Raw genomic sequence first — 13,502 nt, forward strand, 5'->3', positions numbered from 1 at the left:
GAAAAAACGAATGCATCGTTAAGTTAAGGTGGCATGCGAGGTGCTTCACCACATCATTACTGGATGAAGCTTCTGCTTGTGTTCAGTGCACAAAACCTGGAAGAGCAACAACCGAGCCCTTTCCTTCCAGCCCATCCGCCAATGACGTTCACCCTATCTGCATACCATACTGTCTGCCCGCCCACCCCCTCACGTTGCCTGCTCCTGTTTCCTCTCTACACACCTGTGAGCAATGACAGGGCTGTGAGAGGCTTCCATAATCATAAGGTAGAGCAGAGAAAGTTGAGGAAGCCTCACACATTTCCATCCTCAGTTAACCTCAGTTAAGCAATAGAATGTCCCTCTATCACGGTTTTTATATGCATACAGTCCGGACAATCTCTACCATCAGTCTCTCTAGGGGTACCTGAGAACACATATTTCCTTTTGGAGGGGAATTCAAGTAAACATTTTTTTCAACAAGTGAGAAATATTTTACCTCATGTACATGGGAAAATGAAATTCTGCATGCCTCTTGATGGCATTTTCCATTACACAAATCAGTGCACAAAATGGCATATGGCCTGTGCAGACAGCTATCACAGATCATGAGTAATCTGCCTAAAATGGAGGGGCGTCCAAAACGCCCACAAACAGGACAGGGAGTGTGTTAAGCCACCAGAGCCCAGCCTCCCAAACATCCACAAACAGGACAGAGAGTGGGTTAAGTGACCAGACCCCAGGCCTTCGGAGACTGGCGAGGGGCAGGGGGGTGGTGGTGCGTAGTGTCTCATCCAAAGCATGCAGTGTGGGGGTGGGGGGTAGTGGGTCATCCAAAGCATGCAGTGTGTGTGGGGGTGGTGGTGGTGGTGGGTAGCGTCTCACCCAAAGCATGCAGTGTGTCGGTGGGGGGGGGGGGGGGGGGGGGGGTGATACTGGCTCATCCAAAGCATGCAGTGTGTGGGGGTGGTGGTGGTGGTGGGTAGCGTCTCACCCAAAGCATGCAGTGTGTGTGGGAGTGGTGGTGGTGGTGGGTAGCGTCTCACCCAAAGCATGCAGTGTGTGTGGGAGTGGTGGAGGATCAGGGCAGGGCCGGCCAGCGGGAGGCGGACGTACCGATGCTGCAGTGCTCCCCGGTCCAGCCCTGGCTGCATTCGCACTTGCCCTCCTTGCAGGTGCCGTGCTCGGTGCAGCGGGGGTGGCAGGCCTTCTGGTCGCACACCGCGCCCGTCCAGCCCTCCTCGCAGCGGCACGCCCCGCCGATGCACACGCCGTGGGCGCCGCAGTCCACCGAGCACACCTCTGCGACACACACATGGGGGGCGGGGGCACACAATTCGTCAGGGCAAGTAAAAAGTCATCAACAAAACACAATTTACACTCATCCACCAATGACTGCATTTCAGTGAACCTTCCTTCAGTCATGACATGGTAAATAGGGGGCAGCAGTGTAGCACAGTGGTAAGGAGCAGGGCTCGTAACCAAAAGGTTTCTGGTTCAATTCCCCACTGGGGCACTGCTGCTGTACCCTTGGGCAAGGTACTTAACCCACAACTGCCTCAGTAAATATCCAGCTGTATAAATGGATAACGTGAAATTGTAACCTATGTTAAGAGAGCTTCTGCTCAACGACTGTAATGTGATGTGACGTAATGTGATGTAATATAAAAAGGCCCAGAAATAAAGCAATACTCTGTGCGTGGTGTGGGATGTGGCTTGCGGTGCCGGAGAGGGAGGTTTCGCGCTGCCTTATGCGCGGCAGTGCTGCCAGGAAGAGGGAGAGGCTGTGGAGTGGAAATACTTAAAACCCACAAGTCCCAAAACCCTAAATAACGAGCGATCGCTGTAAACAGATGAGCTACCCATGAGTTTCCTCAAGCGCAGTCCCTATTTGTCTTGCTTTTATCACCCCGAGACAGCACCCTGCCCCCCCCCGCCACACCGGGGCTCTGAGACAGGTGGGCAGAGAACGGACACGTCGGCCCGCGCCATAGATTCTCCCCGCTCTTTTATCCATCGATACGGGAAACGAAGCGAAACGGGTCTCCGCACGCCCACTCGTGCGCGTCTCGGGGGGGAATCTCCGCCCGCTGCCAGCAGTCAATATCCAGCGGCGGCGGAGGCTCTCCCAGGCCCGAAATGAGGGAGGATAAAAACCTGCCTTTACCAACACCAATCGTTATGATTGTTTTGCATGACTGGCAGGCGCTTCGATTCAAATAAGAATCCAGCATCTGATTGCTCCCCCCCCACCCCCCTAAAATGCACTGAATGTGGAGTAGGCCTTGCGAGAGAAAGATTGCTGGTTCAATCCCCCAGGTGGGCCACTGCTGTTGGATACTCGAGCATGGTGCTCCAGTAAATAACCACCTGTATGAATGGATAACACATAAACTCTGAGTGAATATGGCATCTGGCAATTAACCGTGTCATGTAATGTGGCACTGCCTTCATTGTCTTCTGTGCGCCTCACACAAACATTTTAATTACAAGTACAAAAAAAAAGTACATGAATGAATGTACTGTGGTTGTACATACTACTGTGTATAGCAGCACACGGTACACAATTCAGACAGATTCCCAGTCTCTGTCTTACCATCACAAAGATGTAATCCAATCTCCATATACTTCACAGTGTAACTGGTGCTATTCAATGTGAAATGCACCAAGGCTCTGTTCACACGTTAGATGAATGCGAGGAAAACAGGAACAAGCTGCAGATGGCTGATTTTTATTTAAACTGACACCAACATTATTCTCAGGTTCAGGACAATTAGTGGTTTGAAGGTACGTTTTTAGCCTCCCCTGTATCGGGCTCAGGAGCCTTCAGCAGCCGACAGCTCCCCCCCCCCCCCCCCTTCCCCACCCCACCCCACCCCCCGCCCCCGTTCACAGATCCTCTCCGTCGGCTGCCACGCGCTCCAGTCATGAATCCCGCTGACGCGAATATTTGAGGGGTAGAGCTGAGGGGAGGAGTGGGAGAGACTCAGGGTGCGAGGACGGTTATCAAAGCGGACGTGCTGAACTTTTCCCACAGCCAGCGGGGGGGGGGGGGGGGGGGGGGGGGGGGGACTCTGGGCATATAGTGATGCGGCTCCCCCCACAACACAATCGACAGGCCAGAAACAAATAAGCACAGATATATCAGCTAACGGGGAAAGAGGCTCAGGCCAGCTGCATGCGCACGGCGCACCCGCGCTCTGGCTTCTCTCGCCCAGCCACAATGATGGCACTTCTGAGATGCTGTTTCACATCAAACGCTGAACGGCAGCTTGGCCTCCACATTTTTATTTCTGTATTCATAAAAAAAAGGCCTTACACACTGTATTTCGAGCACAGATACTGATAAATTGCTTTAGCTCCCAATTCCTGGAGGAAATTACATTTTCTTCCGTGAAAACTTTGGATTATTGTGACTGAAGGGAGGCTCTGCCTCAGCGGTCTTATGAAACAAACGTCACGTGGGATGGGCACAGAGGCGAAAAAAGGAATCTGTTCTTCCAGGCTGTAATTGGAGTTCGCTCTGGGTGCCTCGTCCACGTTAGATCCCAGAGTTGTCACCCCCCCCGTCTCCTGATGCAGAGACGAGGTGATGCCCTGCTGGGAGCCATGTTACACCCCTCTCTACAGGACCACGCCCATCCTGAAGGCTTGCGACTGTCCTGTGCGGCCGTGTGAGGCGTGTACACGAGAGCCGGAGGCGGGGCTAACACAGCGTCACCGCCGCTAACGCCGGCGTGACTTCACCGTTTTCAGCTGCCTCCTCTGCACATTCATATGAAACGCCCTGTGTTTGGAGCATTGTTGCAAACGTAGCGCTGTTATCACACACGCTGCAGGGGGTCGGAGGACAGGGGGGGGGGGCACTCTGTGAGCCTCGACGTCTGAGAAACCCCAACGCATTGTTCCAGCATTGGCTGCTTCCACCAGGCCCCCTCTGAGCATAAGAGTTCCTGAGCATGCTACCCCTGAGGACATGGAAGCCACTTTGGGCAAAGGTGCCTGCTGAGCAAATCATGTCAGGTGATATAATGAGTTTGAAGTCCCAGCCAAGTTTGGAAAAAAAAGGTCTTCTACTGGTTCAGCTTAGTGGTGCCCAGAGCAGTGCCCTTAACACATGGAGCATGTTTCCTTTATCCCCCTGCAACATCATGGGTTTGGCTAACACTGAAGCGAATGGGAAATATATTGTATGAATCTTAAAGAAAGTAACACTGGCATAAATGTGTTACTCAGAAGTTAAGGACGCAGCTCACTGCAAACTGTGCCAGGGGCCTTAGGACTGGGGAACCATATTTCTCACACTTGTCTCCTTGTTACCATTATACTGCAACCTAATAAGTGCAGAAAATTTATGAACCCCCCCCTCAAGGAGAAAGAGAAGTGCACTCACATGGAAATGAGTCTGTAGCAACTCCATCGTGCTGCCCTTCACTGTTTATCCAACACCTGTCTATATGTGCCCCTCAATCTATCCATCGCTCTCCTGTTGGACCATTTTCATTAGCCATGAACAGTGCTTACTCTCCGTCTTTATCTCAATCCAGAGATCTATTTATCAGGAACGTCCTGGGAACAGGTAACAGAATAAGCACATCCTAAAACTGATGGTTCCCCTGAATCAGTTTTTCTGTCAGGTTAAATTCAAAGTCAGGTTTAAATTCGTATTATATCAGCAGTTTTGTTAGTTGTACCAAAAATGACTTCATTTAAGGTGAGCAAAACTCCTCTTATTATCACATCATATGCAGTCAAGTAAAAATAAAGGCTGATGGGAAATGCTCAGTTTAAATTAGTCCGCCTGTTAATGGAAAACGATCCAAAACACATTCAGGTTAATTACCACATAAAGATAAGCCCTCTGCCTCCCCTGAGACTAGCTCATCAGCTTCCAATGCCACCCATCCGTATATACAACTGTCTGCTTATTTATCAGCTTATCAGCTAGCTCATCAATATAAACCCATGCATCCACCTACCCAACTATTCACCTATCAATCAATATATCTAAACTTTTCTCTCGGATGAGCGTTATTTCGTGCTCTCCTGAGAACGACCCGGCCAGGTGAACAGGCCTTGTCACTCTCGAATATCATCTGGGGGCCCCGCCAATCGATGTGATCAATTTTTCATTAGCACCACAGTGTTTATCAGCCCTTAACACGCTGGCGCGGCTCCCGAGGTGGTCCACCGCCCACCGCGGCTTTATCAACCCAAGAGGGTCTCATTGAGGTGGAGCCGCGGTGCTAATTAATAGACAGGAAACCCCCCACCCCCAATCCCCCTCCCCTCACACACAGACACACACACTCCCACACACACACACACACACGCACACGCGCACACACACTCTCTCATAAAAACACACTCACTCACATGCATGCACAGACACTCTCACGCACCCATGCACATGTGCACACACGCACACACACTCACACACACACTCCCACACCAGGACAGAGGCTCAGGTAAGCACACCTCACACCTGGATCTCTCCTCCCCTCACACACACGCGCACGCACACACACGCACACACACTCTCCAACGCCAGGACAGAGGCTCAGGTGAGCAGATCCCACACACGGCTCTCTCCTCCCCACACACACACACGCGCACACACACACAGACACACACACACACACACACACGCACAGAGGTGCAAACATGCGCACACACGCGCACACTCACACACACACCATGCCGGGACAGAGCAGACTCCACGCCCGGCTCTCTCCTCCCCTCTGCTTTAAACATCAGCCTACACGTGAGAGGACACCGATTCGGGTGGGGGGGTTGGAACGGGGGGGTCGGCGCTTTAAAGTTCCTGCATGAAATACGGTTTCATTACAGCACACTATCCGGGAGAGAATAAAGCAGTCCTGCTGAGTTATTTCTGTAACAGGCCGCTGACGAGAGCGCTCCTTCAGAACAGCAGAGCAGGAACATGAAAACCAGCAGGGGCTCCCGCCATTTTTATTACCGCCATCAAGCCCACATTACCGCCTCTCACGCCCGCTTTAATAGCCCACTTGCTGTATGGATAATGAATAAAGCATTACGGGGAAAAAAATATATATATGACAGATGTCAGAAAGTACAACCGTGGAAACCGCCTGTCAGGCCCATTGTGTGGAATTTAGTGACTTTGTTGGGTAATGTGTTTCTTTTCCTCTTTGGGTAGAAGTTGACGGGAATGTCTGAGCGGCAGGGACTGGAAGCAGACTGCACGCCTTACATATGTGGCTTATCGTGAAACGAACAACTGAGTACTGGAGAGATGCTAATTTCACGGCTCTCATTTCCGATGAGAAGCCAGAACCCGCCCACGTCCACCGGGCTGCTCTGGATACAGCTGGCGGGTCTGGGCTTGGGTAAAACCCGCACAGAGAGCACTGCAGGGGGGGCCCCTTACCCACGGAGCAGTCCGGCCCGGTCCAGTTGGTGTCGCAGGTGCATGTGCCGCTCTCGGTCTGGTAGGTGCCGTGGCCCGAGCACTGGTCCGGGCACATGGTCTTCAGGATCTCGCAGTTGGTGCCCCCCCAGCCCGGGTTGCAGTGGCACTCCCCGTGGATGCAGACCCCGTGAGACGAGCACGAGGGGTCCAGGCAGTCCACTGCGAGAGAGAGAGAGAGAGAGAGAGAGAGAGAGGGAGAGAGAGAGGGAGAAAGAGGCAGAGAGAGGCAGAGAAAGGGAGGAGGGAGAGAGAGAGGGAGAGCGAGAGCGAGAGAGAAGAACGGAGAGAGAGGGAGGTGGAGGAAAAAGAAGGAGGGAGGGAGGGAGGGATAAAGAGATAGCAAATAAGAAGGAGAGACAGAGAGAAACAGAATGAGAGATGAGGAAGGAAGACAGGGAGAGGGAAAGAGAAATAAACTGCCATTAGACTATCTACACTAGGACTACCCTGGTCCTGCTCTCATGGGCCACTATGTAGAATGTTCTCCAGCTCTCATTACACCACTAATCAGAACCTTGCCAGGCCAGAATCTGCTGGTGTTGACATAAAATACGTGTTAGACACTAGATTAACCTTCATACTTTCCATCTTTGTTCTAAACGACCTAATAAGCACATCACATCCTTAGTTTGATAGTTTTTTTCCACTTTTCCAAATGTTACATCAAAGCTTGTCCTGTATTCATGAAATATCATAATCCATTGAATTTTTTTCACAAAATACCAAGGCCTGAATGCAGACCGTTTATTAACTAGTTGAACTAGAAGTCAGTGCAGTGGTTTGAAAAATGAACTTGCACAGACCTCAAGGATATGAATTTTGACAACCCTGCTGTACATGGTATTATCTTTGGCAAAGATGCTGTAAAAATGCTAATTGTAAGATTTCCTGGTGTAGGCGTTCCTCAGCACAAGTGCATAATGTGAAGAGAGCAAGAACAAAAGTCTACAGGAATGAAAGATGTAAATATACAGTTACAGCTAATAATTAAATACTATCATAACCATAATAGTATTATAATTATATCACATTATAATTATATATGATCATTATAAGCGTAATTATAATTGCACAGTGTATAAGAGTTATTTAGAGATAAGTGGCCTCTTGAGAGAAGCGCCGAGGGTTCACGTGACGCTGTGGGTTTACAAAGGCGAGTGAAAGACCTGCTGTTTGGCCATCTACATCCCTGCGTAGCTGCAGGGTGCAACTGTAAACCTGGCGTTTTTATCTCGCTCGGGGTCACAGCGCTGACCCGAAACCCTCCGCTGATTTGAATTCAATGCGGAGCTCTCCCTGCTGAGGTGTCATCGGCCGTGATTTAGGACAAGGAAGGGGGTCAGTGCGGCTACCCGCCCCTGCTAAGCCGGAACATTAGAACGGGCAACGCTTGTCTCCAGTGGAAGGGGGGGGGGGGGTTGCACTGTGGGGAGGGCGCCCTTGCGCTGGGCAAAACCTGGAGACGGTGGAATTGTGTTCCTCCTAATTCCCCTTAACGCGCTGGAAATGATGTGACTTAATTAGCCCATCGACTACATAATATTTTACGCGTCGGGTCAGCGGCCTGAGAGCGTAATTCCAGGGGAGTTAATTGCATTAGGGCTCCACGCGGGGATCGATAAAATCCATTTTATTGAGTAGCGGAGAAAGGATCTTCCTCCGAGGATATAAAGAAAGCTGTGAATGGGCCGCGTTTCAGCCTGCGATATTAGCGCAATTGGAACATGCAAAGCTAATTTAGCTAATCAGCCCTCGCAAAGAAATCCATTCCAGTGTAGAGCCCCAGTTACAGAGGTGCAGCCGCGGCTGTGTAGATTGAGCGGAGGTGCCGTATCAATAAGGACATGAATGTAATTATTTGCTCTGTCAAGTAGAAAATAGCAATTGTTTCTGGAATACTGAACTATTAACTTGCAGTAAATGATTATGGCAGAGACACGGAGCAATCAAAGGCCAACAGAAAAACCCCCACAAACATCTGATGGCCGCCAATGCAACGTTACATTCCTCATTAGGCAAGAAGAATTAAACACAGTTAAAAGGGGACATGTATCAAACTTTCCTTCACTGTAATGAGAGGTAGCTTTTAATGTCCATTAAATTACTACTAGTAGTACATTAATATTATTACAACTACTACTACTAATGTGATGTGGTGCGGTGATAAGGAGCAGGGCTTATAACTGAGAGGTTGCTGGTTCGATACCCCACCGGGGCCATGTGGTTGGTCACCCCTGGACAAGGTACTTAGTCCACAATTGCCTCAGTAAATATCTAGCTGTATAAATGGAAAAAACTGTAACCTATGTAAGTTGCTCTGGATAAGAGCATCCGAGAAATGACAATAATGTAATACAGATAACTACACTCTCAAAACGCTTTGTGGTGTGGGGGTTCTATGAACTCGCCCCACCCCCTCCACCAAATGTAACAAACCTGTCCACGCAACACGCAGCGGAATGCTGACCCGTAGCGGAGGCAGAGAAAGCTGGCTGTGCCCGGGGCCGCTTACCCTCCTCACAGTTGTCCCCTTTGTAGCCGGTGTTGCAGACGCAGGAGCCCATGATGCAGATGCCGTGACCCCCGCAGTGGATGTCGATGCACTGGCTGTTCGGCACGTCGCACTCCGTCCCCTTCCAGCCGCTGTAGCAGAGACAGCGCCCCCTGGAGTACTGCCCGTTCCCGCTGCAGAGCACGGGGCAGGCGGCTGCGGGGGGGGCGGGGGTTGGGGGGCGGTTACTCAGGGGGCTGGCTCAGTTTGTGACAGGCCTTCCTCCATTCACAGAAACCTAGGGCAGACATCTAGCCCATAGTCTTTCTTATGACTCTTTTTTTTTTCAATTTTGGAATAGGAGTGCTCTAGCAACTGCACACAGGAAAGATTATTTTTCTGATATCAGTGTTAATGTGTCCAGGTTTGGGTTCGTGTACCCCGTGAACGTGGGACTGAACGCACGTCTGTGTTCAGAATAAGGACAATGGAGCCGAAGAGAAACTTGAGCAATCCTGCCTGTCAGAGGAGGACAGACTAGAAATCAAAAGGCAAATGGAAAAAAAAAAATCAGAATCAGGCTTTATTGGCCAAGCATGCTTTTACGCATGCGAGGAATTTTTCTCCGGCTCCAGTGTCTCTCAGTGCTTTCATACAACGTCAAAGTGACAACAACAAATACCAAACAACGGTAGCGATACGACAAACATTAACAGTAACGCAAGACACATACATGGAGTAATAAATCAAAAATGAAATGAAAAGCCTCCAAGATAATGAGAGCCTCCTGTAACAGCCTGTGAGGGTGTATCTGTGCGATGTCCGAGGGGGACAGCACACGCCTACCTCTGGAACAGTCAGGTCCGAGGAAGCCGGGGAAACAGTGACACGTCCCGGAGAGACACTCTCCGTTTCCATGGCAATTGTGCGGACACTCCATGACAGAATCTGTGTAGACACCGAAATGAAGAACATAAGCTCAAAGAATCTAGAGTTAATTGGGGAGGTTGATTTAACAGGTCTCTTTGCCTCGAAATTAGCATACATCCAGAGTTTGTGATATCCCGTTCCCCGATCTTTAATTAAACCACCGCCAGATGCTTGATTAAGGCAAACCTGTGCCTCTTCGCTCGCAGTAATGAACCAATCAACACATTATTATGACCAATTATCAACTGGCGGCAGGACTACACTTCTCTTTCTTCCAGCGCAAGATGGCCGTTAATCGTTTGAAGCAGCGTTTTTCATTTCTTGGGCAAAAATTCTTAACACTGAAAAGGAAACAGAACAGACTTGGACCTGCTGCATTTTCTGCTTCATTCACATCCTATACGGCCTCATATTTCAGTGACATTATGTAAGGACATGATTTCTATTGCCCCAGCAAATATTGGCACCCCGCCCCCCCACTCCCACACACACACACACACACACACACACACACACACGCATACACACACACACACGCACACGCACACACGCACACACACACACACGTTTTTCATTTACGAAGATGATCAAAATCAATGCGTTTCTCACAAAAGGATTTTTTTTCCCCAGATTTCCCTCAAGGTTGTGGCTCAGCTCTGGTGTTTGAGGAGAGCTGGCTTTTCTTATTGCTTGCTCTCGGCTGTATTGGATGTTCTTGATGGTGTCAGCGCCATCGGGCGATTATGACATCACCTGTCAATAATTTCATTAGATGTGGACAAAGGAAAGTGCCAAGGCAGTGTGCTGTTTTGACAGGATAATAAAGTCAAGCCCCCTCGCTGTTCCTCATGTACTTATTTCAGGGGCACAAAGGTGCCTTGTTCTCTGTTCATCATTTCTCAGGCTCACGCTCTCCAGAAGAAATAATCAATTTTAATTTCCGAAGGTTAATATATAACATGTCAACCCATGAGCGACTCATTTGCGATATGCCATCCGAGCTGCCCGCACCAGCAATCTGAATATGAATTTCCTCTTTTCTAAACGATTAAGATTGAAAAGGAAATTGTTCTAATTTGCCAACAACTGGGTAAGAAAAGAGGCTCAACTTTTGTGACATTGTTGGAGAGTCCTGTCTTGATTGGAAATGAGACTGCGGACAGGTCAGCAAGTTGCCCTGTCGTTACACTGTTACTCTGACGTGTAACCGTGCGAAGGTAGAGGAAAAAGGAGCCTATGAAACAGGCCCCTGCAGCATTGTGGCCGAAGCCTTTGATGTTGGTTCCAGCTCTCTTACTGCTCAGTCTGAGGCTATTCACATCATTCACACACATTTCACACGCTTGCACACGCAAACCACCATATTTCACACACACACACACACACACATACACACACATCAGTTGAACCATATTTCATACCCACATACGCACATTGGTTGACCATATTTCACTATTTCACACACACACACGCACACACAAATTGGTTGACCATACTTCACACATGTACACACACATCATTCACCCATATTTCTCATTCACACACACACACATACACACACACAGGGCACACTGCTATGAATAAGAATTCCCAAAGTGAAAATTGGTATTCATTCCTTTTTCCTGCAATTTAGATGCATAGCATAACTTGAGTTCAGCCAAAGAGAATTTCATTCAGCAAAAAGCAACTTCAGTGATGTAAATCTGAAATGTATAGCACATACAGAGACACACAGTGTCACCTGCTAATTTCGCACCTCTGTACCGGCGGTGCATTTTGAAAGGCTTTTTCCCGAAAGCCAGTTCTGCGGCGGCACTCACCGATGACGATGGTGTTGTAGGACACCTGCTCGACGTTCTTCCCGTCGTTGTAGAAGGCCAGGTGCCAGACGCCGGAGTCCAGGTACTGGATGAAGCCGGCCTCGTGGACGTTGACCGACCGTGCCCTCCTGCCGGCCCCCTCGGACTCGATCAAGCCGCGCTTCTCCTTGGCGATGAGCCGGCTGCCGTCCAGCAGCTCTACGAAGTCGTACTGAAAGAGCACAGGAGGAGCCTCACTCGGACCTTCCACGCACAATGCAACAAAAAAAAAAGCACACTGCCAGAGCAACTCTGGATTGTCTTAAAATGAAGAAAATTGATGTCCTTGAGTGGCTCACTCAGTCCGGAGCTTAACCCCATCAGAAATCTGTGAAAAGACCTCAAAACTGCTGTCCACCGCCACTCCCCAACTAACCTGGTACAGCTTGAGCAATTCTGCAAGGAGGAATGGACTAATACTGCTCCATCACATTATGCAAAATTAATAGAGACATCCAAAAAGACTGATGGCTGTAACAGCTCTGAAAGGCGGTTCAACCAAGTACTAAAGAAGGGGGATGACTACTTATTAATGGTTGCAATTTCCGTTCTTGATTTTTTAAAATTCTTTAATGGTTTATAATTTTATTTCTTTTTTCAGCTGCACTGTTGCAGAATTGAATGATTCACAAATAAAAAAAATCTCAGTCTAATTAGTCAAAATCTTAGGTTGTGGAATTCATTTGTTCAAGAAAGGGATGGGGGCTGAATACTTTTTAAAGGCACTGTATATGCAACTCTATGTATATGCACACATCTTAAGGTGGTGGAAGGTGCTGGGACAGGAAGAGGATTTTGTAAGTATTAAAACTGCGCTAAAGAAAAATTTCAACTCAACAACTCAATTTGAAATTCAAACGTTGCCATTGGGCATTTTCACTCCATACTAACTTTAAATGTATTTAATTGCCCTTAACCCTGTGTACACATTCCGCAAATACAAACATACACAGATTTAATGTAGAAAAATATATCTTCATTAGTCATTCTAAACAACATTTTTATTTGCGGTGTAGAATAAGAAATAGAGTTACTGCTCCAAAATACAAATTAAAGTTAAAAAAAAACAGTATGCTTTCATGAACATGCAAGGAATGAAAACCTCTACTGCCTAGTTCCCTTAATGAAATCATCCTTCATGACCTGACATTACAGACAAATCTGAAACATTTCTTTTGCCTCAGTAAACTATGATCAATTCATACACCATCCTTTAGCTGAGGAAGATGTATTGGATACTAATGCTGAAAAATCTTTGGCTGCATTTGCGACATTGGAATCTTCTTCAAATATACTGTGGATAAAACTTTAGCCATGAAATCGAACAAACATTCTGACAGTGTGTGAAATATTTCCATGAATATGAATACGAACTGCATCATAAATTGTGTAAATCAATGAAATACCATTTACCTTCAGATACTCCATCAGGTTTCATGATACCAATTCAGCAATATTATATTATCATGTTACCAACAGTCATGCTATCAATATTCAAATTCCCCTGTGCTTTGTGTGAGCTCGTCAGCCTCTAAGATACAGCAGAGGCATTTTTTTCTGGTACAGCTTCACTTTTTTTGCCTTCATTTAAGGGCTACTGAATATAATGCTGACTTTTGTAAATCTTTCGCCATTCTTTTTGTCATTGCTAGCAAATCTAGTAATGTGTGATTATGAGTTACGTCCTTGTGACTTGAAGCAGATAGCATACTGCTTATAGTGTTCTGGAATATGTGCCACTGACGCTGAGAGCAGAATGTTCTTTCAGAGGGACCATGTGTTTTTCTCT

The 13,502-nt window shown here is 48.1% G+C and overlaps 1 protein-coding gene across 14 annotated transcripts in view; it reads right to left on the reverse strand.

Moving 5' to 3' along the window:
* The window catches only part of tenm3 (teneurin transmembrane protein 3), a 258,447-nt gene that overhangs the window by 54,638 nt on the left and 190,307 nt on the right, over positions 1–13,502 (reverse strand). For all 14 annotated transcript variants that reach the window (XM_036516752.1, XM_036516759.1, XM_036516756.1 and 11 more), the window contains 5 exons: positions 11,675–11,885; positions 9,771–9,872; positions 8,946–9,140; positions 6,392–6,592; positions 1,096–1,281 (listed from right to left, as the gene is read on the reverse strand). In XM_036516752.1, the coding sequence (XP_036372645.1) occupies positions 1,096–1,281; positions 6,392–6,592; positions 8,946–9,140; positions 9,771–9,872; positions 11,675–11,885 (895 nt within the window). The remainder of the gene's footprint in view (positions 1–1,095; positions 1,282–6,391; positions 6,593–8,945; positions 9,141–9,770; positions 9,873–11,674; positions 11,886–13,502) is intronic.

This window comes from Megalops cyprinoides, chromosome 22 (genome assembly GCF_013368585.1).
Source record: "Megalops cyprinoides isolate fMegCyp1 chromosome 22, fMegCyp1.pri, whole genome shotgun sequence".
NCBI classification, from domain to species: Eukaryota; Metazoa; Chordata; class Actinopteri; order Elopiformes; family Megalopidae; genus Megalops; species Megalops cyprinoides.